This window comes from Syngnathus scovelli, chromosome 8 (genome assembly GCF_024217435.2).
Source record: "Syngnathus scovelli strain Florida chromosome 8, RoL_Ssco_1.2, whole genome shotgun sequence".
NCBI lineage: Eukaryota > Metazoa > Chordata > Actinopteri > Syngnathiformes > Syngnathidae > Syngnathus > Syngnathus scovelli.
This window is the reverse complement of record NC_090854.1, coordinates 7637644-7663544: the sequence shown is the minus strand read 5'-3', so window position 1 is coordinate 7663544 and position 25901 is coordinate 7637644. Positions and strand designations below refer to the sequence as shown.

Sequence of the window (25901 nt, the reverse complement as noted above, 5' to 3'; positions counted from 1 at the left end):
CTTTTTGTACGCTGACTATTTCGACACAACGGGGCAGGACAAGTGAGTGAGATACAGTCAAGCGTAGAGGTGGAAATTTGCCAGATTTACTTCATCCCTGAAATATCGTCATTTACCGAGCAGAGCGATGCGTGAAATGCGCACTTTAACAAGCCGTGTGAAAACGGCTTCATGAGAGAGTATAAATGTTATGCATGTGCCAGAGAGGGAAGTGATGTTGAATGTCAGCATCATCAGCTTGCTTGCTTGACGTCTTGGAGTGCTGCGCAGGCACACACACACACACGCACACACACGCACACACACACACACGCGCGCACATGCACGCACAACATTTGGAGAAAGGTCACAACACACGTTACCTTGAGAATGACATTGTGTATGCTTAAAGGTTTCATATATCTGGAATATTAAATGTACTATGGAAAGCTATTTATAGACATGGGCTGGTCACAATATTAGGAACAGCTCTCAGTATGACACAGTAGAGCATGACACGTGCAATAATTAATATGTTGTGTCATTGTTAGATCAATGACACGCTCAGTTTGTTTGTTTGTTAGCTAAGCAACTACTCCAGTCATTATGTATATGTTTTGATATTTGACCTTGATAGCTGTGTTTGCATGGTGAGGCAAAATGGGTCAAAGCTGAGGTCTACTGCTGAGTGACAATCATTAAAATAAACAAATTTGTTTCAACAAACAAGCGCTGGTGAGAAAGACGATCTATGTGCGTGTGTGTGTATCCATAACGAATGCATGCAGGCAGCTAGCCGAGAGGCTTTTGACATTGCAAAAACAAAAAGCAAACAGAGTCAAGTGGATCCTCCAGGAAACGTTTGAGTGCACACTGATGACATCATTAACCACCATGAGAATGATGATGAAGTCAAACTTGTGCTGCATCATCACACTTCACTGATACAACACAAGTGCCACAATCATCAGACCAAAGGCTGAACCACGACAACATCAAACCCAAAGAAAACACAATGCTAGCCGGGTCACAAAGGTCAAATATTTGTTTCAATATTTCAAAAAGCAAAGGGTGTGATTTAATATAAACTAATCGTCTTAAATCGTAATCACAATATTCAGCGGGAAAAATAAAATGCAATTAGATTATGTTTCAAAATCGCTCGGCCCTGCATTAAGCTGTAAGAAAGATAAAAATTGCGGCAAACGTGTGGAGGACATCTATCATGACTCAGCGTGAGTGAGCGTCTGTGTGTTTATTTCCCTCTTCAGCCGGTGAGTGTTTTCTTTCCTTTTTGTGCGCAAATGGTTCCTAATTAAGACGCATTTTGGCGCGTGTCAAAGAGGCTCTTTGAAGCTCCGCCTCCTCCATGGATGCGAGCGAGCGCTCGGATGGCTCATTAGATGCAAAAGAGGCTTCAAGTGCGTGTGTGTGTGTGTGCGTGTGTGTGTGTGTGTGTGTGTGTGTAAAGAGCATAATGACTTAAAGCTGATAACTGCATTCAATAGCAAACACCAAAAGCAGAGATAGGCCTAACCAGATGTACGACAAGAAATGTGTTTTTTATACATTTCATTTTTCATAATACATTCCTCAGTGATTGTATGAAAGAGTTTTTGAACGATCAAAATAATAAGCACATCTTGTATTTTTCTTTTTATGCTCTCGTGCATAAAAATGACCAATCCAGGATGACGCACAACTGCTGAACAGTATTGACGTGCACTGAAATGCACGGGGAGGCGTTTTATTTTGTATTCCTAAAAAATGTCTACTTGCATCCACATAGACACAAACACACAAAAATGCACAGACACACACACACACACACACAAGCAAATACACAAAATTTCACCGGCTGTGCTTATTAAATACGACGGCATAAAATTAATTAATAGCATAATCTCACACACACACACACACACACACACACACACACACACACACACACACACACACACACACACACGCACACACACACACACACACGCACGCACACGCACGCACACGCACACACACACACACACACACACACACACACATGCAGACATGCATAAAGAAACAAACACGCACACTCAAAAAAACACACACGAGAGTCTAGTGACTAGACTAAGGGGACAAGGCAGGTACAAGCTTTTAATTTGAAGCATAATTTAATACTGCTTAAACAGGCTTATGCTCATTCTGTGTGTGTGTGTGTGTGTGTGTGTGTGTCTGTGTGTGTCTGTGTGTGCCTGTGTGTGTCTGTGTGTGTGTCCCAGCCCATTTGAGTAATTGGCTGAGATGGAGGGATTGGAATCGGCGGTAGAATCATCTGTTCCTCCATCAGCTGAGCTTTCTCTTAATTAAACTCTCACTGTGTGTGTGTATGTGTGTGTGTATGCGTGTGTGTGTGTATGCGTGTGTGTGCTAGTTATTTGTCATGTTGCCCTGCGCCGCCAGGAAGACAATAGGCTTGCCATCCAGACATCCTATTCAGACACACACACACACACACACCCACACACACGCATACACACACACACACACACACACACACACGCACACACACACACACACACACACACACACAACACACACACACACAGACGAAATCCTAAATGCTCTTTGTATTGAATTTCCAGTGAAAGCAGCAGATCCTCGAAGGCACGTTTTGCAGCACAACGAAAACAAACGCTAATCTTCAAGGGCAAATAAATAACGACTAATAAAATGATTACGCATTTGTATGAGGATAAATTGTGTGTAATCGGCAGTGTAAAAGATGTTAATTGGACAAGTGCTGCTGAAATATAGCGCCTAATTAGCATCCTTCAAGCGGTGTGCTTTTTTCACGTTGGTATTCGGTCACATCGCAATGCGTCTCCACGGCATCATTAAAGAATCCTCTCTGCAGACAAAAAATCTTTGATTTTTTTTCCTCAACATAAGACAGAAATAGAACAAAAAACTTTTAAAATGAATATCTACACTTTTTGTTTTAAAAATGTATTTAGTGAAGTTTTCTCAGAATGACAACTTTTTGTTTAAAAATGAACAATTTTTTGGCCTCCAAAAATATGATGGGGAATCGTTGGAAAAAATTCACTTCAAAATTTGCAACGATTTTCATAAATGCTTGAACAAAATGTAAAATTGTATTTTACTCAAAAATACTTATTCTCTTTTCTTTAAAAAAATGCAAGTTTAGGGGCTTTTTCAGGAAAATAAAGTTTAACGTTTTATTAAAGAAAAAAAAAGAAAAACACGAAGTGAAATATTGCAGATTCATTACACAACAGGACGAGGTGGCCGAGTGGTTAAGGCGATGGACTGCTAATCCATTGTGCTCTGCACGCGTGGGTTCGAATCCCATCCTTGTCGGTTGGTTTTGACAATCACGACCTCCAAAAATGAAAGTTATGTAATGCAAATATATAAGCTGTGACATCATACGCGCTTTACCCATTGCGACACCCACTATCTTACATACCTAACCCAATCACTAAAATTTGCTTACCCATTGCAACACCCACTCACTTACCTATGCCCACACAGGGTCACTAAAGTTTGCAAGCATGCACATTCAAATTCATGCAACCATTCATACACTGACAAACATGCCCAGGCAGACATATGCGTGCACGCAGACTATGTCTGCCTTGCTAATTGAGCATGAAAGTAGCACATCAATGGCGTCATTTCAAAGTGCTGTTAATGCTTCTTCTGCTAGCAAGAGAACATTAGCGACAAGCTTCAGTCACCTTCACTATAGGACGTTCTAGGGCGCGTTTGAAGAGTCAGCCCCCACAGCCAAATTCACTTAGCCACATGAATTTTGCCAGACGACAAAGTCTCAAGAAGCCATACACCTGACAACAGGACATCTGCCATTTTGTTTTAATGCATCTACTTTTGATTTATTTGGAAAAATCAGGCCCTGAAGGCAGTTTCACTTGCATGCATGAAATTTGTCCACCATGAGTGAAAGCACAAAATGTTGTGATGAGGATTACTGTACTGTTACTTGAAGCTACTTGACGGATGACATGTTTAAGACAATGAACCTGAAGGAGGTCTCAGCTGTTGTTGAGTCCTAATGGATTAACCCTTTGTTTTGACTCCATGTGTGTGCGCGCACTTGCGCCTGTGTGTGTGTGTGATGGGATGAGTTCAGGGATTAGGTCATTGTGAAGTGTGAGCATGCGTGACTCGGCGTGTGTGCGTGAAACAAAGGCTGCTGGGAGAGAGAGAGAGTGTGTGTGCGTGCGTGTGCGTGCGTGCGTGTGTGTGTGTGATGACTTCACTGCTTATGAATGTATTTATGATCACTGGACGCGTCTGTGTCTGTGTGTGTTTTTGTCTGCATTGATTGCTTTTACATTAAAAGGGTTCTGGCCGTCACACGCATTCAGCGGCCGTTTCATTAGGTACATTTATAATTTCATCATTTAAAAATATGGCTAAGTTCATTCATGTGAATAGTAATAATAAAACAGATAATGAATTTGACCGATGACCTCCCAAACGTGTTGCGAGGACAACCAACCGCTTTCAACTTGTGACGCAGACAAGCGTGCAGATGTGGTTGCCTTGACAACCAATCACGCGAGGGGACAAAAAGAGCACCTGGTTGCCTCCGGGGACCTCCATCACCATCATGGTCTCACCGTAGTCTGACCTCCAGAGATTTTTTTTTTTTTTGGGATAGGGTGGTGGTGGTGGTGGTTCTCGCTTTGCTGGAAAGCAGAGCGGGTGGGTCACATGACTCATACGTGCTTGTGTGAGCTAGTGTGTGCGAATGTGCATTAGAGAGCCATCCTGGGGTGAAAAGAGAAACACCCTCCACATTTCCATTTTGCTTTGTCCTGCAGTTCAACCCTAAATAATTCACATGTACTATGCGCACACATCTACACGCGCGCACACGCATGAATACACGCACACATAAAATGCTGTTCTCTGACTGGCATCACAGTGATGCTCCCTCTTGGAGGAAAAAGAAAAAAAATGAGGTCATCTTGGAATACTCCCAATTTTCTATCACAAAAAAATGGCAAAAAAGGATATTTTCACATGTAGTATGTGTCACTTGGCAACTACGCAACACAAAGTGTGACACATTTGAATATTAGAATTTTTTACTATGTGTTTTTTTTTTTAACAAGGACAATACCACTCTATCATATTAGGCTTCATAAAACATAGAAAATAATTTAATGACCAATATGGATTTTTTGGGGCTCATCCTGCTTCCGGGCAATCTCACATTACATAACCAAAAGTTTCTCAGTTGGTGTTTACCGTAAATCTGACAATGCTCACACTGTCTAATAAAGATATGCTCGTATAATGCTAATGTATAATGAAATATATACACAAATGCCATAGACAGGCTAATTTAAATTTAATACAAACCTTAAAGTAGCTTTGACATTGTCGGTTTAGACACCAAAATGTTCTACCAAAACATAATGAATGCATACTAGCTTCATGCTAACATAATGCAAAAGACAGGCTAATGAAAATTAGCATCAATGTAATTACAAACCTTCAAGCAGCTGCTACTTTTAAACACAAATGGAGCTGCAACGCAAATAGAGAATATGCAAAGCTCTCAAGGAGCCTGCAGTCACACTCAACGCACACACTTGTGTATTCCTCATAGACTACACTAACCCACAAAACAAAGCAAAAGTCATTGTGGCTTCACGCTGCGTTGCCACGACAACATCATTGGTCTGCTGGCCTACATGGATCATGTAGAGATGCATCAAGTAAAAGTGCACCACATAGACTTGCATTGCCTCAACACACACTAAAGGCATGTCAACGTACATCATGTATGAATAGATATACAACACGTAGACTAGCCTGGAAGTACATTGCAAACTGGATGAGGGGGGGTCAACAGGAAGTCTGACCTACTACTTCCTCTACTTCCTGTACTACAACTTCCCCTTCATCGACTGGACTTCCTGTCACGATGTTTATCTTAGCGTGTGTCTCAGTTTAGTCTTAGTGCTCCTCGCCTCCTCGTAGACTAGCCTGGAAGTACATTGCAAACTGGATGAGGGGGGTCAACAGGAAGTCTGACCGACTACTTCCTCTACTTCCTGTACTACAACTTCCCCTTCATCGACTGGACTTCCTGTCACGATGTTTATCTTAGCGTGTGTCTCAGTTTAGTCTTAGTGCTCCTCGCCTCCGAGACAAACGTCTGCGCTCTTATTCCCAAGGTCACCCTCCTCCTCTACATCGACCCATTTACTCTACACACGCTCGCACAACAATCATCCATGCATGAAGCGGCGCTGGAATGGTGGCACACTCTGTTCTCACACAGTCCACACACACAGAGAATGTGTAAAACAAAGCGACATGCCCAAATGAGCGTCCGGAGGGTCTTTCATGTTGTTGTGTTGCTATTAATTAGAACATAAACGTGGTGTTAGTGTTCGGCCACGCGAGATCAATGAGCGCCAGGCAGAAGTCATCAAATACCTAGCCGAGTCGCCGAGAACTGAAATGCTGATTTACGCCAATGAAATTTGTATAAGTGTGTCTACGGTAGGTACCTTGTCACACTTTTTGGGGGAACTCGCACCACTTTTTTCTACTCGTTTCCCTAATCCTAACACACACAGACACACACACACACACACACACACACACACACACACACACACACACACACACACATCCTTGTTAACCTCCCTCTGCAGGACCCAACTTAATTTACCGAGTTCTGGGGTCCACCCTTTCTAGTGGTCCAAGAACTATGAAAAAAATCAGGCAACTCCCAAAAAAAATCTTGTTACTAAAAATCACTTTCAATAAACACAATTTGAAACTTTTTTTTTCATGTCAGTTTTTCAGTCATATCTGGGGCCTGTTTCTAACATTCCGGCTTTGCGGGGTCCACCTTTACACACATGAGATTTTTAGTCAGTTATGGGGATCGCTTTTAATATTTCAACCTTAAGAGGTCTACCTATACACACATTATTTTTTTAGCCAGTTATGGAGCTTGCTGTTAAGATTTAAGACTTGTTAGGTCTGCCTTTATAAAGAGGATCTATCAAGTTCAACCCCAACCCTAATCTAACCCAAACATGCATTTGTGTGGACTTAATCATTTGAGAAAACCTAAAAATTTTGTTAGTGTTATTAATACTTTCATCTGGCTAAATATACTAGATATACATTGAAATGTGCATTCTAAAATACATTCTGAAGTCTTTATTCAGATTCTGGTCCATTTTCCTTGGTCACAGTCTTAATATTCTTCAATTTGTTCAGTCATATTGGTACATTTTAAAATATTTAAATTCTGCATTTTAGCTAACTATAAAGTACACAGGATTTACAAGTAATAATTGTCGAGTCAAAATTTTAAATGGACACATTACAAATGTAGCCAATGAATAAAGGAACTTATTTAATCTAACATTTACGAACAGGAGAAGTGGAGCATAAAAAAAATCACAAACAAATAGTGAACAAATGGTGAAACAGGACCAGCCATGTGTTTCTATCTCTGTTAAGGGAAGCTGTTTCACTCATATTTTCTCCTCATGGTGGTTATTCTCTTTTTGACAAAGTACTTAACAGCTCGGTGCTTGTGGTTCTGCAGCAATGCATCTCTCGCAGTCAAGCTTACCAGGAACCTGATTTGTCAATATATACTTCCTTGAATGTTTATTTACTGCAGCACATTCCTCTGGGGTCCAGCTTCTTTTCACAACTTTTCCGTTACCTAAGGGCATAGGAAGAGCACTTTTTAGTTTACAACTTAATTAGAACAAAATTGCATAAAGAATACATTCACTTTATGTACAATTATCCGACAATATAATTCAAATGAGATATTTTATAACGTCAACTATCTTTGTCAACAGTGATGAGCCTACAATAGACATAAGTAAATCAGTTAATATCTGAGATATTAATCCGGTCATTTAAGTTGCTAGGTGGTCTTCAGTGTCAGCTGTTTTGATATTAACAAAATTAAAAATAGATGCACAAAAGGGTAACATTAGAATGCCCCCAGTTTTGGTGGTGGGGGAAAGAGGTCTCTCATTTTCTTGATTACTTTTAAGCAGTTTTGCATTTGACCAGAATGTCACTGCTGGTAGATGAAGCAATTCCTGGACCCTACAGAGGTTGCACAGGCAGTCAAACTCCACCATGGCAGCACATTGGGATGCACCATTTCTCTGACAAAACCATTAAGAACAGATACAAGTTGTTGCAAAATCAGGGAAAATAAAAAAATAAAAATCAGAGAAAAACTTTTTTCAGACAGTGTTTTACATGTATGGGGAATTTGCTTTGATAACGTGCTACACATGGACAAACAAAGATGATAAAAGTAAATTTGGAAATATATAGTGTGTAAAAAATTAAATGCAAGCTGTATAAGAATGGTATCTGCCTTGGTGTGACAATGTGTGAATTTGCATATTCACTAATAGGTTAATCTAGAGCAATTTTTCTTTCTCTCTTTTGAGGTAAATGTGTCATGTATACATTACCTCTATTTAAAAATAGATGTAAACAAACATCTCACATATAATCAAGGTTAGCAATGACCTGTAACTCACATGAGAAAGGATGGGTCAATTTTCATTTTATGACAAAATTCAAAAGTTTAGACCTTACATGTCTAAGAAAAAAAGTCAAGTGGTGTTTAATATATCTTGCTTGGGTCATCTAAATCTTAGTAAGCAGCATATGTGAGGATAATTAGATACTGATACAGTAGTAACAATTGGGCAATTTAAAAGCAACTGTGATAAAGTTATATATTGAAAAGGATTACTCTAAACTCACCTCCCTTTTTGGCAGACTTTTCATTACTTGGGCCACGAGATGCGGAGGTACAAGAGGTCACTTCTATCACTTCTGGGATCAGCCCATCTGAAATGATGATTTTTAAGTACAGAAAAAAAACACAGTATAGCAATATTCTAAAACAAAAATTAACTGCACCTGTATAAGAATGCTTGGTCAAATTTAATATACTCTTGTTTTGAGCAGATTGATTTGCAGAGGTACAGAGCAGTCCTTTTGGGAATCATTGTCAGTATCATCACTGTCTGAGTAGTCCACTTTGAGAAACTCCTTTGATAATTGATAGCTCTATGGAGGGAATTAAAAGAAATGTGTTGTTAGTTTCTGCAAGCTACTCTTATATGCTGTATTAATATAAAGACTAGAATTTCTTTGCTCAAAATAATTAAAATTTCTGTCCAATATCTTAACTGGTAGACGACCGGTGCTGTACACATCCTCTGAAATATGCCAAAACCTTATATCACAGGAAATTTTACATATAAAACATGGAAAAGGCTCCAAAATTTACAACAAAGAAGCCACAAGAAACCATATTTCAGAAATCTGTTATGTGTGTGTGAATGATTGGCTTGGTTGGAATAACCATGACAACCTTAGATCCATACGGAGGGCCCCACAAGTAGCCATCAGAAATCTGTTATGTGTGTGTGAATGATTGGCTTGGTTGGACACCCATGGGCGCATGTTTCAACAATCCATCTATAGGTGTGTGTGCCACTGGTTCGTTTGGGCTCTATGAGGAGAACCACTAAAACCGTGTGATCCAATGGTTGGCTGAATGCTGTTTAAGGTACCTTCTGACTAAAGAACAGCTTTTCAACTAAAAGCTGTAAACTAAGAGAACAAGAAAAGGTCTACAAAGTTTATTTCTTACAACAAAGTCGCACTGAATGTTACCCGTTGGCTGGCATCTTGTTTGATGTTATCATCAGGGTCAGAGTCCTGCCAAGTTCTGGCTGGTTCAGGCAGCGCACCATCAACAGGAGCCTGAGAGCCTGTCACCTGGAATTAAAACCACAAATAACTTACCAACATCATACAGACACCACAAATGACAGACTCAAGACCTGTATAGTTAAATCATGTGAAGTTAGTCCCCGAAACCAAACAAGCTTTTCTAACTAAAGTGTTCCAGTCAGTTCTGGATGTCTAATCAGGTCCTATAACAGCATCTTTATGGATGTAGTGGAGCATCCTTCAGCATGACACTTTAGCCGTTTAGCTGTTGAGGATGTGTGGAACTATAGCTGTAATATAATCAGCCTCCATAATGTCCATAACCAAAATATGATCTAAAAACATGAGACAACCTTCGATCCATACGGAGGGCCCCACAAGTAGCCATCAGAAATCTGTTATTATGTGAGTGTGAATGATTGGCTTGGTTGGAATAACCAAGACAACTTTAGATCCATACGGAGGGCCCCACAAGTAGCCATCACAAATCTGTTATGTGTGTGTGAATGATTGGCTTGGTTGGACACCCATGGGCGCATGTTTCAACAATCCATCTATAGGTGTGTGTGCCACTGGTTCGTTTGGGCTCTATGAGGAGAACCACTAAAACCGTGTGATCCAATGGTTGGCTGAATGCTGTTTAAGGTACCTTCTGACTAAAGAACAGCTTTCCAACTAAAAGCTGTAAACTAAGAGAACAAGAAAAGGTCTACAAAGTTTATTTCTTACAACAAAGTCTAACTGAATGTTACCTGTTGGCTGGCATCTTGTTTGATGTTATCATCAGGGTCAGAGTCCTGCCAAGTTCTGGCTGATTCAGGCAGCGCACCATCAACAGGAGCCTGAGAGCCTGTCACCTGGAATTAAAACCACAAATAACTTACCAACATCATACAGACACCACAAATGACAGACTCAAGACCTGTATAGTTAAATCATGTGAAGTTAGTCCCCAAAACCAAACAAGCTTTTCTAACTAAAGTGTTCCAGTCAGTTCTGGATGTCTAATCAGGTCCTATAACAGCATCTTTATGGATGTAGTGGAGCATCCTTGAGCATGACACTTTAGCCGTTTAACTGTTGAGGATGTGTGGAACTATAGCTGTAATATAATCAGCCTCCATAATGTCCATAACCAAAATATGATCTAAAAACATGAGACAACCTTCGATCCATACGGAGGGCCCCACAAGTAGCTATCAGAAATCTGTTATTATGTGTGTGTGAATGATTGGCTTGGTTGGAATAACCAAGACAACTTTAGATCCATACGGAGGGCCCCACAAGTAGCCATCAGAAATCTGTTATGTGTGTGTGAATGATTGGCTTGGTTGGAATAACCAAGACAACTTTCGATCCATGCGGAGGGCCCCACAAGTAGCCATCAGAAATCTTTTATGTGTGTGTGAATGATTGGCTTGGTTGGACACCCATGGGCGCATGTTTCAAATATCCATGTATAGGTGTGTGTGCCACTGGTTCGTTTGGGCTCTATGAGGAGAACCACTAAAACCGTGTGATCCAATGGTTGGCTGAATGCTGTTTAAGGTACCTTCTGACTAAAGAACAGCTTTCCAACTAAAAGCTGTAAACTAAGAGAACAAGAAAAGGTCTACAAAGTTTATTTCTTACAACAAAGTCTAACTGAATGTTACCTGTTGGCTGGCATCTTGTTTGATGTTATTATCAGGGTCAGAGTCCTGCCAAGTTTTGGCTGGTTCAGGCAGCGCACCATCAACGGGAGCCTGAGAGCCTGTCACCTGGAATTAAAACCACAAATAACTTACCAACATCATACAGACACCACAAATGACAGACTCAAGACCTGTATAGTTAAATCATGTGAAGTTAGTCCCCGAAACCAAACAAGCTTTTCTAACTAAAGTGTTACAGTCAGTTCTGGATGTCTAATCAGGTCCTATAACAGCATCTTTATGGATGTAGTGGAGCATCCTTCAGCATGACACTTTAGCCGTTTAGCTGTTGAGGATGTGTGGAACTATAGCTGTAATATAATCAGCCTCCATAATGTCCATAACCAAAATATGATCTAAAAACATGAGGCAACCTTTGATCCATACGGAGGGCCCCACAAGTAGCCATCAGAAATCTGTTATTGTGTGTGTGTGAATGATTGGCTTGGTTGGAATAACCAAGACAACTTTAGATCCATACGGAGGGCCCCACAAGTAGCCATCAGAAATCTGTTGTGTGTGTGAATGATTGGCTTGGTTGGACACCCATGGGCGCATGTTTCAACAATCCTTCTATAGGTGTGTGTGCCACTGGTTCGTTTGGGCTCTATGAGGAGAACCACTAAAACCGTGTGATCCAATGGTTGGCTGAATGCTGTTTAAGGTACCTTCTGACTAAAGAACAGCTTTCCAACTAAAAGCTGTAAACTAAGAGAACAAGAAAAGGTCTACAAAGTTTATTTCTTACAACAAAGTCTAACTGAATGTTACCTGTTGGCTGGCATCTTGTTTGATGTTATCATCAGGGTCAGAGTTCTGCCAAGTTCTGGCTGGTTCAGGCAGCGCACCGTCAACAGGAGCCTGAGAGCCTGTCACCTGGAATTAAAACCACAAATAACTTACCAACATCATACAGACACCACAAATGACAGACTCAAGACCTGTATAGTTAAATCATGTGAAGTTAGTCCCCAAAACCAAACAAGCTTTTCTAACTAAAGTGTTCCAGTCAGCCCTGATGTCTAATCAGGTCCTATAACAGCATCTTTATGGATGTAGTGGAGCATCCTTCAGCATGACACTTTAGCCGTTTTGCTGTTGAGGATGTGTGGAACTATAGCTGTAATATAATCAGCCTCCATAATGTCCATAACCAAAATATGATCTAAAAACATGAGACAACCTTCGGTCAATACGGAGGGCCCCACAAGTAGCCGTCAGAAATCTGTTATTATGTGTGTGTGAATGATTGGCTTGGTTGGAATAACCAAGACAACTTTCGATCCATACGGAGGGCCCCACAAGTAGCCATGAGAAATCTGTTATGTGTGTGTGAATGATTGGCTTGGTTGGAATAACCAAGACAACTTTCGATCCATACGGAGGGCCCCACAAGTAGCCATCAGAAATCTGTTATGTGTGTGTGAATGATTGGCTTGGTTGGACACCCATGGGCGCATGTTTCAAATATCCATGTATAGGTGTGTGTGCCACTGGTTCGTTTGGGCTCTATGAGGAGAACCACTAAAACCGTGTGATCCAATGGTTGGCTGAATGCTGTTTAAGGTACCTTCTGACTAAAGAACAGCTTTCCAACTAAAAACTGTAAACTAAGAGAACAAGAAAAGGTCTACAAAGTTTATTTCTTACAACAAAGTCTAACTGAATGTTACCTGTTGGCTGGCATCTTGTTTGATGTTATCATCAGGGTCAGAGTCCTGCCAAGTTCTGGCTGGTTCAGGCAGAGCACCGTCAACAGGAGCCTGAGAGCCTGTCACCTGGAATTAAAACCACAAATAACTTACCAACATCATACAGACACCACAAATGACAGACTCAAGACCTGTATAGTTAAATCATGTGAAGTTAGTCCCCAAAACCAAACAAGCTTTTCTAACTAAAGTGTTCCAGTCAGACCTGATGTCTAATCAGGTCCTATAACAGCATCTTTATGGATGTAGTGGAGCATGCTTCAGCATGACACTTTAGCCGTTTAGCTGTTGAGGATGTGTGGAACTATAGCTGTAATATAATCAGCCTCCATAATGTCCATAACCAAAATATGATCTAAAAACATGAGGCAACCTTTGATCCATACGGAGGGCCCCACAAGTAGCCATCAGAAATCTGTTATTGTGTGTGTGTGAATGATTGGCTTGGTTGGAATAACCAAGACAACTTTAGATCCATACGGAGGGCCCCACAAGTAGCCATCAGAAATCTGTTATGTGTGTGTGTGAATGATTGGCTTGGTTGGACACCCATGGGCGCATGTTTCAACAATCCTTCTATAGGTGTGTGTGCCACTGGTTCGTTTGGGCTCTATGAGGAGAACCACTAAAACCGTGTGATCCAATGGTTGGCTGAATGCTGTTTAAGGTACCTTCTGACTAAAGAACAGCTTTCCAACTAAAAGCTGTAAACTAAGAGAACAAGAAAAGGTCTACAAAGTTTATTTCTTACAACAAAGTCTAACTGAATGTTACCTGTTGGCTGGCATCTTGTTTGATGTTATCATCAGGGTCAGAGTCCTGCCAAGTTCTGGCTGGTTCAGGCAGCGCACCGTCAACAGGAGCCTGAGAGCCTGTCACCTGGAATTAAAACCACAAATAACTTACCAACATCATACAGACACCACAAATGACAGACTCAAGACCTGTATAGTTAAATCATGTGAAGTTAGTCCCCAAAACCAAACAAGCTTTTCTAACTAAAGTGTTCCAGTCAGACCTGATGTCTAATCAGGTCCTATAACAGCATCTTTATGGATGTAGTGGAGCATCCTTCAGCATGACACTTTAGCCGTTTTGCTGTTGAGGATGTGTGGAACTATAGCTGTAATATAATCAGCCTCCATAATGTCCATAACCAAAATATGATCTAAAAACATGAGACAACCTTCGGTCAATACGGAGGGCCCCACAAGTAGCTGTCAGAAATCTGTTATTATGTGTGTGTGAATGATTGGCTTGGTTGGAACAACCAAGACAACTTTCGATCCATACGGAGGGCCCCACAAGTAGCCATGAGAAATCTGTTATTATGTGTGTGTGAATGATTGGCTTGGTTGGAATAACCAAGACAACTTTCGATCCATACGGAGGGCCCCACAAGTAGCCATCAGAAATCTGTTATTGTGTGTGTGTGAATGATTGGCTTGGTTGGAATAACCAAGACAACTTTAGATCCATACGGAGGGCCCCACAAGTAGCCATCAGAAATCTGTTATGTGTGTGTGAATGATTGGCTTGGTTGGACACCCATGGGCGCATGTTTCAACAATCCTTCTATAGGTGTGTGTGCCACTGGTTCGTTTGGGCTCTATGAGGAGAACCACTAAAACCGTGTGATCCAATGGTTGGCTGAATGCTGTTTAAGGTACCTTCTGACTAAAGAACAGCTTTCCAACTAAAAGCTGTAAACTAAGAGAACAAGAAAAGGTCTACAAAGTTTATTTCTTACAACAAAGTCTAACTGAATGTTACCTGTTGGCTGGCATCTTGTTTGATGTTATCATCAGGGTCAGAGTCCTGCCAAGTTCTGGCTGGTTCAGGCAGCGCACCGTCAACAGGAGCCTGAGAGCCTGTCACCTGGAATTAAAACCACAAATAACTTACCAACATCATACAGACACCACAAATGACAGACTCAAGACCTGTATAGTTAAATCATGTGAAGTTAGTCCCCAAAACCAAACAAGCTTTTCTAACTAAAGTGTTCCAGTCAGACCTGATGTCTAATCAGGTCCTATAACAGCATCTTTATGGATGTAGTGGAGCATCCTTCAGCATGACACTTTAGCCGTTTTGCTGTTGAGGACGTGTGGAACTATAGCTGTAATATAATCAGCCTCCATAATGTCCATAACCAAAATATGATCTAAAAACATGAGACAACTTTCGATCCATACGGAGGGCCCCACAAGTAGCCATCAGAAATCTGTTATTGTGTGTGTGTGAATGATTGGCTTGGTTGGAATAACCAAGACAACTTTAGATCCATACGGAGGGCCCCACAAGTAGCCATCAGAAATCTGTTGTGTGTGTGAATGATTGGCTTGGTTGGACACCCATGGGCGCATGTTTTAACAATCCTTCTATAGGTGTGTGTGCCACTGGTTCGTTTGGGCTCTATGAGGAGAATCACTAAAACCGTGTGATCCAATGGTTGGCTGAATGCTGTTTAAGGTACCTTCTGACTAAAGAACAGCTTTCCAACTAAAAGCTGTAAACTAAGAGAACAAGAAAAGGTCTACAAAGTTGATTTCTTACAACAAAGTCTAACTGAATGTTACCTGTTGGCTGGCATCTTGTTTGATGTTATCATCAGGGTCAGAGTCCTGCCAAGTTCTGGCTGGTTCAGGCAGAGCACCGTCAACAGGAGCCTGAGAGCCTGTCACCTGGAATTAAAACCACAAATACGTAACTTACCAACATCATACAGACACCACAAATGACAGACTCAAGACCTGTATAGTTAAATCATGTGAAGTTAGTCCCCAAAACCAAACAAGCTTTTCTAACTAAAGTGTTCCAGTCAGACCTGATGTCTAATCAAGTCCTATAACAGCATCTTTATGGATGTAGTGGAGCATCCTTCAGCATGACACTTTAGTCGTTTTGCTGTTGAGGATGTGTGGAACTATAGCTGTAATATAATCAGCCTCCATAATGTCCATAACCAAAATATGATCTAAAAACATGAGACAACTTTCGATCCATACGGAGAGCCCCACAAGTAGCCATCAGAAATCTGTTATTGTGTGTGTGTGAATGATTGGCTTGGTTGGAATAACCAAGACAACTTTAGATCCATACGGAGGGCCCCACAAGTAGCCATCAGAAATCTGTTATGTGTGTGTGAATGATTGGCTTGGTTGGACACCCATGGGCGCATGTTTCAACAATCCTTCTATAGGTGTGTGTGCCACTGGTTCGTTTGGGCTCTATGAGGAGAACCACTAAAACCATGTGATCCAATGGTTGGCTGAATGCTGTTTAAGGTACCTTCTGACTAAAGAACAGCTTTCCAACTAAAAGCTGTAAACTAAGAGAACAAGAAAAGGTCTACAAAGTTTATTTCTTACAACAAAGTCTAACTGAATGTTACCTGTTGGCTGGCATCTTGTTTGATGTTATCATCAGGGCCAGAGTCCTGCCAAGTTCTGGCTGGTTCAGGCAGCGCACCGTCAACAGGAGCCTGAGAGCCTGTCACCTGGAATCAAAACCACAAATAACTTACCAACATCATACTGAGAGTAATTCAAATAAAAGAGACAAAAATCTTCCTTTTTTTAATAACAAATTAATATTCCAACTTGCATACTTGATCTTACTGACTTACTTTTTCACGCCATGGCCATTTAGAATCACCATAGTTGTAATTGATTTCAGTTCCCATTTCTATTTTTTTGATGGCAAAAAGGCACAAATGGGGCTCGTCATTTACTATTTTTTTCATGGTGCAGTTTGGAGACTTGTGGTTGTCATTCACTAATCTTCCAAGAGAGCCATCCTCTGTTGATGCATCAATACTAGGAAAGAAAAAACAGAAATCAAACATTTTGTATCATATAACTAGTTTTTTAGTAAAATAAAAGTTGGCTTACAGAAATAAAAACTTGCAACATTTCAAAAGAAAAGTTGAGAGGGAAACAATGTCTTTTTGAACATCATAGCACTAAATAAAAAAAATTGTTAATGCCACAATCCTGATGTGTTATTGAAATATTGCTTCTGAGTGACTCACTAATTTAGGGTATTTTATTCCAGTCTCTTTCTAGAGTTCATAATTATTGTATAGAAAATATTTGGATATACATACCACCAGTAATGATTCTGCCATTCAAAGTCAAAGAGAAATGTACTCTCCTTTTCAGAGTACTTGCTTGTTTGGCATTTTTCTGCTGACAGAAGTTGACCCCTGTATTATAAGATGAACTCTCCTTGTTCAAAGTGCTGGGTAGCAAACACGCCTCTTCCTGCAAGGACATTTTATATAAAACCATTGGTTATGAGAAAATATTTCTTTAAGATACACCTTTAACCAAATAATTGTGGCGTTATCTTACAATTTTAATACTAAGTTCTCGCTTAGAAACAGAAATACAACAACCAATCTGAATTTGATTGTTTTTTGTGTTGTTTTATAAAATAAATAAATATATACTTAATGGATAAATGGTCTAAAAATGAGTTTATTACCTTTTTGATCATCAATAAATCTTTCCACTAGTCCAGGTTTGTCCTTTGAGGATTAAATGTAAAAGGCTGCTTCATCAGCAGGCTTTTTTCTTGCTTTCCTTTTGGACATTTCTGGCTCTAAAAAATAATTCAAAACATGGCAGAGAGAACTTTAACAAGCACTCTATATTAATTTTAAAAGATTTGTAATCATCCACTGTATAAAGACTGAAGGAATAAGCCTGGCCTGAGAACTAACAGAACAAGAGTGATTAAAGAAAGAATATTTTTCAGAAAATACTGATATATTAATGAAAATGTTTGTCGGTTTGAAGCTGAGCTTTGTTACTTTTAACTAGTCACAGTTCCAACCAGGTGCTGCATCCAAAGAAAAGTTATTTCAATAGTTTTACCAGTATAACTCGTTATACTTTTCAGGAGCTACCAACTCGTTTTTATTATGTTTGTGTTTGAAAAGTGAACGTAGCATCCTGATTAGCGGTAGCTAATTAGCCAATAAGCTAGTTTCCGGATAGTTTTATTTGCGTCAGAATGCTTGTGTTATTTAAAGAAAGCATTCTGATAGAAAACCACCGAGAAACACAGAAGACATGCAGATATATCATAACACTGAGCACACACGTGTTTGACGAGTTTTGAAGTGGTTTCGGCAATTACGGCCAGAGTCCGGTTCTGGGCTTAGCAATTATGAAACATTAGCACATCGAAATCATCCTGAATATAACACGGAGCAATTATACATTCTGTCGTTCTCTTTTACACCATTGTTTTTAAAACCACTGCAAGCTAAGATGAATAACAAGTTAAAAAGCCGGACTGTCTGAGGGGAAAACGTTACGCCATCCGAGTGACAATATACCGAATCCGAAGCCATAATCATTGCATATAAACCCCTCGGGGTCTGGACAAAAAGCATTTCTACATCAGTTTCTTGTACTTAGTATTTACATGCAGTTGATTTACTCACCGTGTATGTTGTGTTTCGTTATGAGCAGCGTGTCTTCGTCGCGGAGCAGTCTCAGTCTGGCGGCGTCACACGTGGCGAAGTGACGTTAAGCTGGTGGTTTTAGCCGCATGAAGCTAACACATGCAATACCTGCTGATTTAACTAATATGTAAACTGATGGTAAAGAATAAATTACTATTTATTTATACCTTTATTTTTATGTTTAGAACATGAAAAATGCACGAGATGCTGATTTAACTAATATGTAAACTGATGGTAAAGAATAAATTACTATTTATTTATACCTTTATTTTTATGTTTAGAACATGAAAAATGCACGAGACAGTTTTTAAAATAAGCCTAATAGAATGAGCGTATTTTTATAAAGCAAGTGTAATGAATATTAAATAACGTAGATAAATTGCAATTGTAATGCAGGAATTTTATGTTTACAGTATTATTTTAGCTGCTATGGTTACTAAAATAATAATTACCTGGTTTAAATCTACAGGAAATAGCATTTTATTTTCTTAATCAACACTCGGATCACGAGGTGCCCTGATTGGTTGAATCACACACACTTCCGGTAGTGTGTATACTTGCAATACCACTTGCCATGGTCGGGGGGCCGCTACTGAGCACACACACTTCACACACACAATTCTCAACATTGCGACCATGAGGGGTAAGTGAAAAAAATTCGTGAGGCATGTTGTTAGAGCATTTCAAGCTGTTTTAGAGTGGTTTCCCGAGTGGGGTCCATGATTTTGGACCCCACAACGACACAGGGCCCCACTTTGTTGGTGGGCTCCCTGTCTTCGGACCCCCCATACTAATAAAAACAAGTACACACACACACACACACACACACACACACACACACAGAGCCAGGCAGCATTAAACGTTACCATGACAACGCAACTCATGTGGCTAAAAGTTCATGTAAGCCAAAACTGTATGTAACCTTTACACGTGTGTATGTGTGTGTGTTGTCCTGCTAGCTTCAGGCCGTGTTGGCAAGCTCTCTCTCTCGCCACATATGCACACATGTATACACACACACACACACACGCTCGCACACGCATAAAGTGAATTTGCTGGCTGAAAAAGACGACGGCAGAGTACAATTAATTTTTGTCCATCATGCAGAATTGAGACATCGGGAAGCAAGCGAGTCACATTTTGGGAGGGAACAGGAGGTCAGAACACTCAGAACAAGACAACAAATCAATCTATAAATCGTTAGATCATTCTGTCGATTTTGCGGAACCAAATCAAAGCAGTTTGGAACAATGGAGGGAAAAACCTTGGCCTATGTTTTGCTTCCCCGCAGCCTGTTTGAAATAGTCAATAATGTCCATTCAAGCAGGCAAATTTTTCTTTCTTTCTTTCAGATTTGTTTCCCTTGCAGCCCGTTTAGCCAATTGCTATAAAGCAGTCAGTGATTGCTGAGCAACTCATACTGCCTGCTGTCTTTTTAAAAGCACACAAGAAAAACTTCGTCTTGCTGTTGACTTCCTCTTCTATTTTGTATGGCAGCCCATTTAGGCAGCCGATTTAAAAAATTCAATGACTGCCAAGATATTAATCATGCCTTGTTTTTGATCCCCTTTGACTTCTTTCATTCACACACACACACACACACACACACACACACACACACACACACACACACACACACACGCACGCACGCACACACACACACACACACACACACACACACACACACACACACACACATCCTTGTTAACCTCCCTCTGCAGGACCCGACTTAGTTTACCGAGTTCTGGGGTCCACCCTTTCTAGTGGTCCAAGAACTATGAAAAAAATCAGGCAAGTCCCAAAAAAAATCTTGTTACTAAAAATCACTTTCAATAAACACAATTTGAAACTTTTTTTTTCATGTCAGTTTTTCAGTCATATCTGGGGCCTGTTTCTAACATTCCGGCTTTGCGGGTTCCACCTTTACACACATGAGATTTTTAGTCAGTTATGGGGATCGCTTTTAATATTTCAACCTTAAGAGGTCTACCTATACACACATTATTTTTTTAGCCAGTTATGGAGCTTGCTGTTAAGATTTAAGACTTGTTAGGTCTCCCTTTATAAAGAGGATCTATCAAGTTCAACCCCAACCCTAATCTAACCCAAACATGCATTTGTGTGGACTTAATCATTTGAGAAAACCTAAAAATTTTGTTAGTGTTATTAATACTTTCATCTGGCTAAATATACTAGATATACATTGAAATGTGCATTCTAAAATACATTCTGAAGTCTTTATTCAGATTTTGGTCCATTTTCCTTGGTCACAGTCTTAATATTCTTCAATTTGTTCAGTCATATTGGTACATTTTAAAATATTTAAATTCTGCATTTTAGCTAACTATAAAGTACACAGGATTTACAAGTAATAATTGTCTTGAGTCAAAATTTTAAATGGACACATTACAAATGTAGCCAATGAATAAAGGAACTTATTTAATCTAACATTTACGAACAGGAGAAGTGGAGCATAAAAAAAATCACAAACAAATAGTGAACAAATGGTGAAACAGGACCAGCCATGTGTTTCTATCTCTGTTAAGGGAAGCTGTTTCACTCATATTTTCTCCTCATGGTGGTTATTCTCTTTTTGACAAAGTACTTAACAGCTCGGTGCTTGTGGTTCTGCAGCAATGCATCTCTCGCAGTCAAGCTTACCAGGAACCTGATTTGTCAATATATACTTCCTTGAATGTTTATTTACTGCAGCACATTCCTCTGGGGTCCAGCTTCTTTTCACAACTTTTCCGTTACCTAAGGGCATAGGAAGAGCACTTTTTAGTTTACAACTTAATTAGAACAAAATTGCATAAAGAATACATTCACTTTATGTACAATTATCCGACAATATAATTCAAATGAGATATTTTATAACGTCAACTATCTTTGTCAACAGTGATGAGCCTACAATAGACATAAGTAAATCAGTTAATATCTGAGATATTAATCCGGTCATTTAAGTTGCTAGGTGGTCTTCAGTGTCAGCTGTTTTGATATTAACAAAATTAAAAATAGATGCACAAAAGGGTAACATTAGAATGCCCCCAGTTTTGGTGGTGGGGGAAAGAGGTCTCTCATTTTCTTGACTACTTTTAAGCAGTTTTGCATTTGACCAGAATGTCACTGCTGGTAGATGAAGCAATTCCTGGACCCTACAGAGGTTGCACAGGCAGTCAAACTCCACCATGGCAGCACATTGGGATGCACCATTTCTCTGACAAAACCATTAAGAACAGATACAAGTTGTTGCAAAATCAGGGAAAATAAAAAATAAAAATCAGAGAAAAATTTTTTTCAGACAGTGTTTTACATGTATGGGGAATTTGCTTTGATAACGTGCTACACATGGACAAACAAAGATGATAAAAGTAAATTTGGAAATATATAGTGTGTAAAAAATTAAATGCAAGCTGTATAAGAATGGTATCTGCCTTGGTGTGACAATGTGTGAATTTGCATATTCACTAATAGGTTAATCTAGAGCAATTTTTCTTTCTCTCTTTTGAGGTAAATGTGTCATGTATACATTACCGCTATTTAAAAATAGATGTAAACAAACATCTCACATATAATCAAGGTTAGCAATGACCTGTAACTCACATGAGAAAGGATGGGTCAATTTTCATTTTATGACAAAATTCAAAAGTTTAGACCTTACATGTCTAAGAAAAAAAGTCAAGTGGTGTTTAATATATCTTGCTTGGGTCATCTAAATCTTAGTAAGCAGCATATGTGAGGATAATTACATACTGATACAGTAGTAACAATTGGGCAATTTAAAAGTAACTGTGATAAAGTTATATATTGAAAAGGATTACTCTAAACTCACCTCCCTTTTTGGCAGACTTTTCATTACTTGGGCCACGAGATGCGGAGGTACAAGAGGTCACTTCTATCACTTCTGGGATCAGCCCATCTGAAATGATGATTTTTAAGTACAGAAAAAAAACACAGTATAGCAATATTCTAAAACAAAAATTAACTGCACCTGTATAAGAATGCTTGGTCAAATTTAATATACTCTTGTTTTGAGCGGTCCTTTTGGGAATCATTGTCAGTATCATCACTGTCTGAGTAGTCCACTTTGAGAAACTCCTTTGATAATTGATAGCTCTATGGAGGGAATTAAAAGAAATGTGTTGTTAGTTTCTGCAAGCTACTCTTATATGCTGTATTAATATAAAGACTAGAAATTCTTTGCTCAAAATAATTAAAATTTCTGTCCAATATCTTAACTGGTAGACGACCGGTGCTGTACACATCCTCTGAAATATGCCAAAACCTTATATCACAGGAAATTTTACATATAAAACATGGAAAAGGCTCCAAAATTTACAACAAAGAAGCCACAAGAAACCATATTTCAGAAATCTGTTATGTGTGTGTGAATGATTGGCTTGGTTGGAATAACCATGACAACCTTAGATCCATACGGAGGGCCCCACAAGTAGCCATCAGAAATCTGTTATGTGTGTGTGAATGATTGGCTTGGTTGGACACCCATGGGTGCATGTTTCAACAATCCATCTATAGGTGTGTGTGCCACTGGTTCGTTTGGGCTCTATGAGGAGAACCACTAAAACCGTGTGATCCAATGGTTGGCTGAATGCTGTTTAAGGTACCTTCTGACTAAAGAACAGCTTTCCAACTAAAAGCTGTAAATTAAGAGAACAAGAAAAGGTCTACAAAGTTTATTTCTTACAACAAAGTCTAACTGAATGTTACCTGTTGGCTGGCATCTTGTTTGATGTTATCATCAGGGTCAGAGTCCTGCCAAGTTCTGGCTGGTTCAGGCAGCGCACCGTCAACAGGAGCCTGAGAGCCTGTCACCTGGAATTAAAACCACAAATAACTTACCAACATCATACAGACACCACAAATGACAGACTCAAGACCTGTATAGTTAAATCATGTGAAGTTAGTCCCCAAAACCAAACAAGCTTTTCTAACTAAAGTGTTCCAGTCAGTTCTGGATGTCTAATCAGGTCCTATAACAGCATCTTTATGGATGTAGTGGAGCATCCTTGAGCATGACACTTTAGCCGTTTAACTGTTGAGGATGTGTGGAACTATAGCTGTAATATAATCAGCCTCCATAATGTCCATAACCAAAATATGATCTAAAAACATGAGACAACCTTCGATCCATACGGAGGGCCCCACAAGTAGCTATCAGAAATCTGTTATTATGTGTGTGTGAATGATTGGCTTGGTTGGAATAACCAAGACAACTTTAGATCCATACGGAGGGCCCCACAAGTAGCCATCAGAAATCTGTTATTATGTGTGTGTGAATGATTGGCTTGGTTGGAATAACCAAGACAACTTTCGATCCATACGGAGGGCCCCACAAGTAGCCATCAGAAATCTTTTATGTGTGTGTGAATGATTGGCTTGGTTGGACACCCATGGGCGCATGTTTCAAATATCCATCTATAGGTGTGTGTGCCACTGGTTCGTTTGGGCTCTATGAGGAGAACCACTAAACCCGTGTGATCCAATGGTTGGCTGAATGCTGTTTAAGGTACCTTCTGACTAAAGAACAGCTTTCCAACTAAAAGCTGTAAACTAAGAGAACAAGAAAAGGTCTACAAAGTTTATTTCTTACAACAAAGTCTAACTGAATGTTACCTGTTGGCTGGCATCTTGTTTGATGTTATCATCAGGGTCAGAGTCCTGCCAAGTTCTGGCTGGTTCAGGCAGCGCACCATCAACAGGAGCCTGAGAGCCTGTCACCTGGAATTAAAACCACAAATAACTTACCAACATCATACAGACACCACAAATGACAGACTCAAGACCTGTATAGTTAAATCATGTGAAGTTAGTCCCCAAAACCAAACAAGCTTTTCTAACTAAAGTGTTCCAGTCAGTTCTGGATGTCTAATCAGGTCCTATAACAGCATCTTTATGGATGTAGTGGAGCATCCTTGAGCATGACACTTTAGCCGTTTAACTGTTGAGGATGTGTGGAACTATAGCTGTAATATAATCAGCCTCCATAATGTCCTTAACCAAAATATGATCTAAAAACATGAGACAACCTTCGATCAATACGGAGGGCCCCACAAGTAGCTGTCAGAAATCTGTTATTATGTGTGTGTGAATGATTGGCTTGGTTGGAATAACCAAGACAACTTTAGATCCATACGGAGGGCCCCACAAGTAGCCATGAGAAATCTGTTATTATGTGTGTGTGAATGATTGGCTTGGTTGGAATAACCAAGACAACTTTCGATCCATACGGAGGGCCCCACAAGTAGCCATCAGAAATCTGTTATGTGTGTGTGAATGATTGGCTTGGTTGGACACCCATGGGCGCATGTTTCAAATATCCATGTATAGGTGTGTGTGCCACTGGTTCGTTTGGGCTCTATGAGGAGAACCACTAAAACCGTGTGATCCAATGGTTGGCTGAATGCTGTTTAAGGTACCTTCTGACTAAAGAACAGCTTTCCAACTAAAAACTGTAAACTAAGAGAACAAGAAAAGGTCTACAAAGTTTATTTCTTACAACAAAGTCTAACTGAATGTTACCTGTTGGCTGGCATCTTGTTTGATGTTATCATCAGGGTCAGAGTCCTGCCAAGTTCTGGCTAGTTCAGGCAGCGCACCGTCAACAGGAGCCTGAGAGCCTGTCACCTGGAATTAAAACCACAAATAACTTACCAACATCATACAGACACCACAAATGACAGACTCAAGACCTGTATAGTTAAATCATGTGAAGTTAGTCCCCAAAACCAAACAAGCTTTTCTAACTAAAGTGTTCCAGTCAGCCCTGATGTCTAATCAGGTCCTATAACAGCATCTTTATGGATGTAGTGGAGCATCCTTCAGCATGACACTTTAGCCATTTTGCTGTTGAGGATGTGTGGAACTATAGCTGTAATATAATCAGCCTCCATAATGTCCATAACCAAAATATGATCTAAAAACATGAGACAACTTTCGATCCATACGGAGGGCCCCACAAGTAGCCATCAGAAATCTGTTATTGTGTGTGTGTGAATGATTGGCTTGGTTGGAATAACCAAGACAACTTTAGATCCATACGGAGGGCCCCACAAGTAGCCATCAGAAATCTGTTATGTGTGTGCGAATGATTGGCTTGGTTGGACACCCATGGGCGCATGTTTCAACAATCCTTCTATAGGTGTGTGTGCCGCTGGTTCGTTTGGGCTCTATGAGGAGAACCACTAAAACCGTGTGATCCAATGGTTGGCTGAATGCTGTTTA

At 39.9% G+C, this 25901-nt stretch overlaps 2 protein-coding genes, 1 long non-coding RNA gene and 1 other non-coding gene across 13 annotated transcripts in view; 1 reads left to right on the top strand and 3 right to left on the bottom strand.

Annotated features, from left to right (window-relative positions):
• The window catches only part of LOC125973243 (Krueppel-like factor 7), a 51308-nt gene that overhangs the window by 16088 nt on the left and 9319 nt on the right, over positions 1–25901 (bottom strand). The gene's annotated exons all lie outside the window — the stretch shown is intronic.
• Positions 3261–3342, top strand: trnas-gcu (transfer RNA serine (anticodon GCU)). The gene has a single exon. It is a non-coding gene; the product is annotated as a tRNA-Ser (tRNA).
• On the bottom strand, positions 7186–10650 carry LOC137840506 (uncharacterized). 4 transcript variants are annotated; one of them, XR_011087197.1, is made up of 5 exons: positions 10527–10650; positions 9692–9819; positions 8953–9102; positions 8794–8880; positions 7186–7717 (listed from the first exon to the last, which is right to left on the bottom strand). It is a non-coding gene; the product is annotated as an uncharacterized lncRNA (long non-coding RNA). The 4 variants fall into 4 exon arrangements; XR_011087195.1 differs by having other exon boundaries at positions 8794–9102; XR_011087196.1 differs by having other exon boundaries at positions 8794–9102; positions 9715–9819.
• Positions 10664–25290, bottom strand: LOC125973241 (uncharacterized). Its single transcript, XM_068651515.1, has 16 exons — positions 25200–25290; positions 24294–24398; positions 23388–23492; positions 22651–22775; positions 22492–22578; positions 18639–21416; positions 17672–17788; positions 17292–17448; positions 16812–17001; positions 16578–16682; positions 15763–15867; positions 14954–15058; positions 13955–14059; positions 13142–13246; positions 12240–12344; positions 10664–10696 (listed from the first exon to the last, which is right to left on the bottom strand). The coding sequence occupies exons 9-16, from the start codon at positions 16926–16928 to the stop codon at positions 10664–10666; spliced, it is 780 nt and encodes a 259-aa protein (XP_068507616.1). The 5' UTR covers positions 16929–17001; positions 17292–17448; positions 17672–17788; positions 18639–21416; positions 22492–22578; positions 22651–22775; positions 23388–23492; positions 24294–24398; positions 25200–25290.

Bases quoted from the DNA above. Each gene is read 5' to 3' on its own strand.
- LOC125973241 (XM_068651515.1), bottom strand. From the start codon at position 16,928: ATGAAAAAAATAGTAAATGACGAGCCCCATTTGTGCCTTTTTGCCATC. The intron at 15,059-15,762 runs GTAACATTCAGT...TTTTAATTCCAG, and splicing joins AACAAGATGCCAGCCAACAG to GTGACAGGCTCTCAGGCTCC. The intron at 14,060-14,953 runs GTAACATTCAGT...TTTTAATTCCAG, and splicing joins AACAAGATGCCAGCCAACAG to GTGACAGGCTCTCAGGCTCC.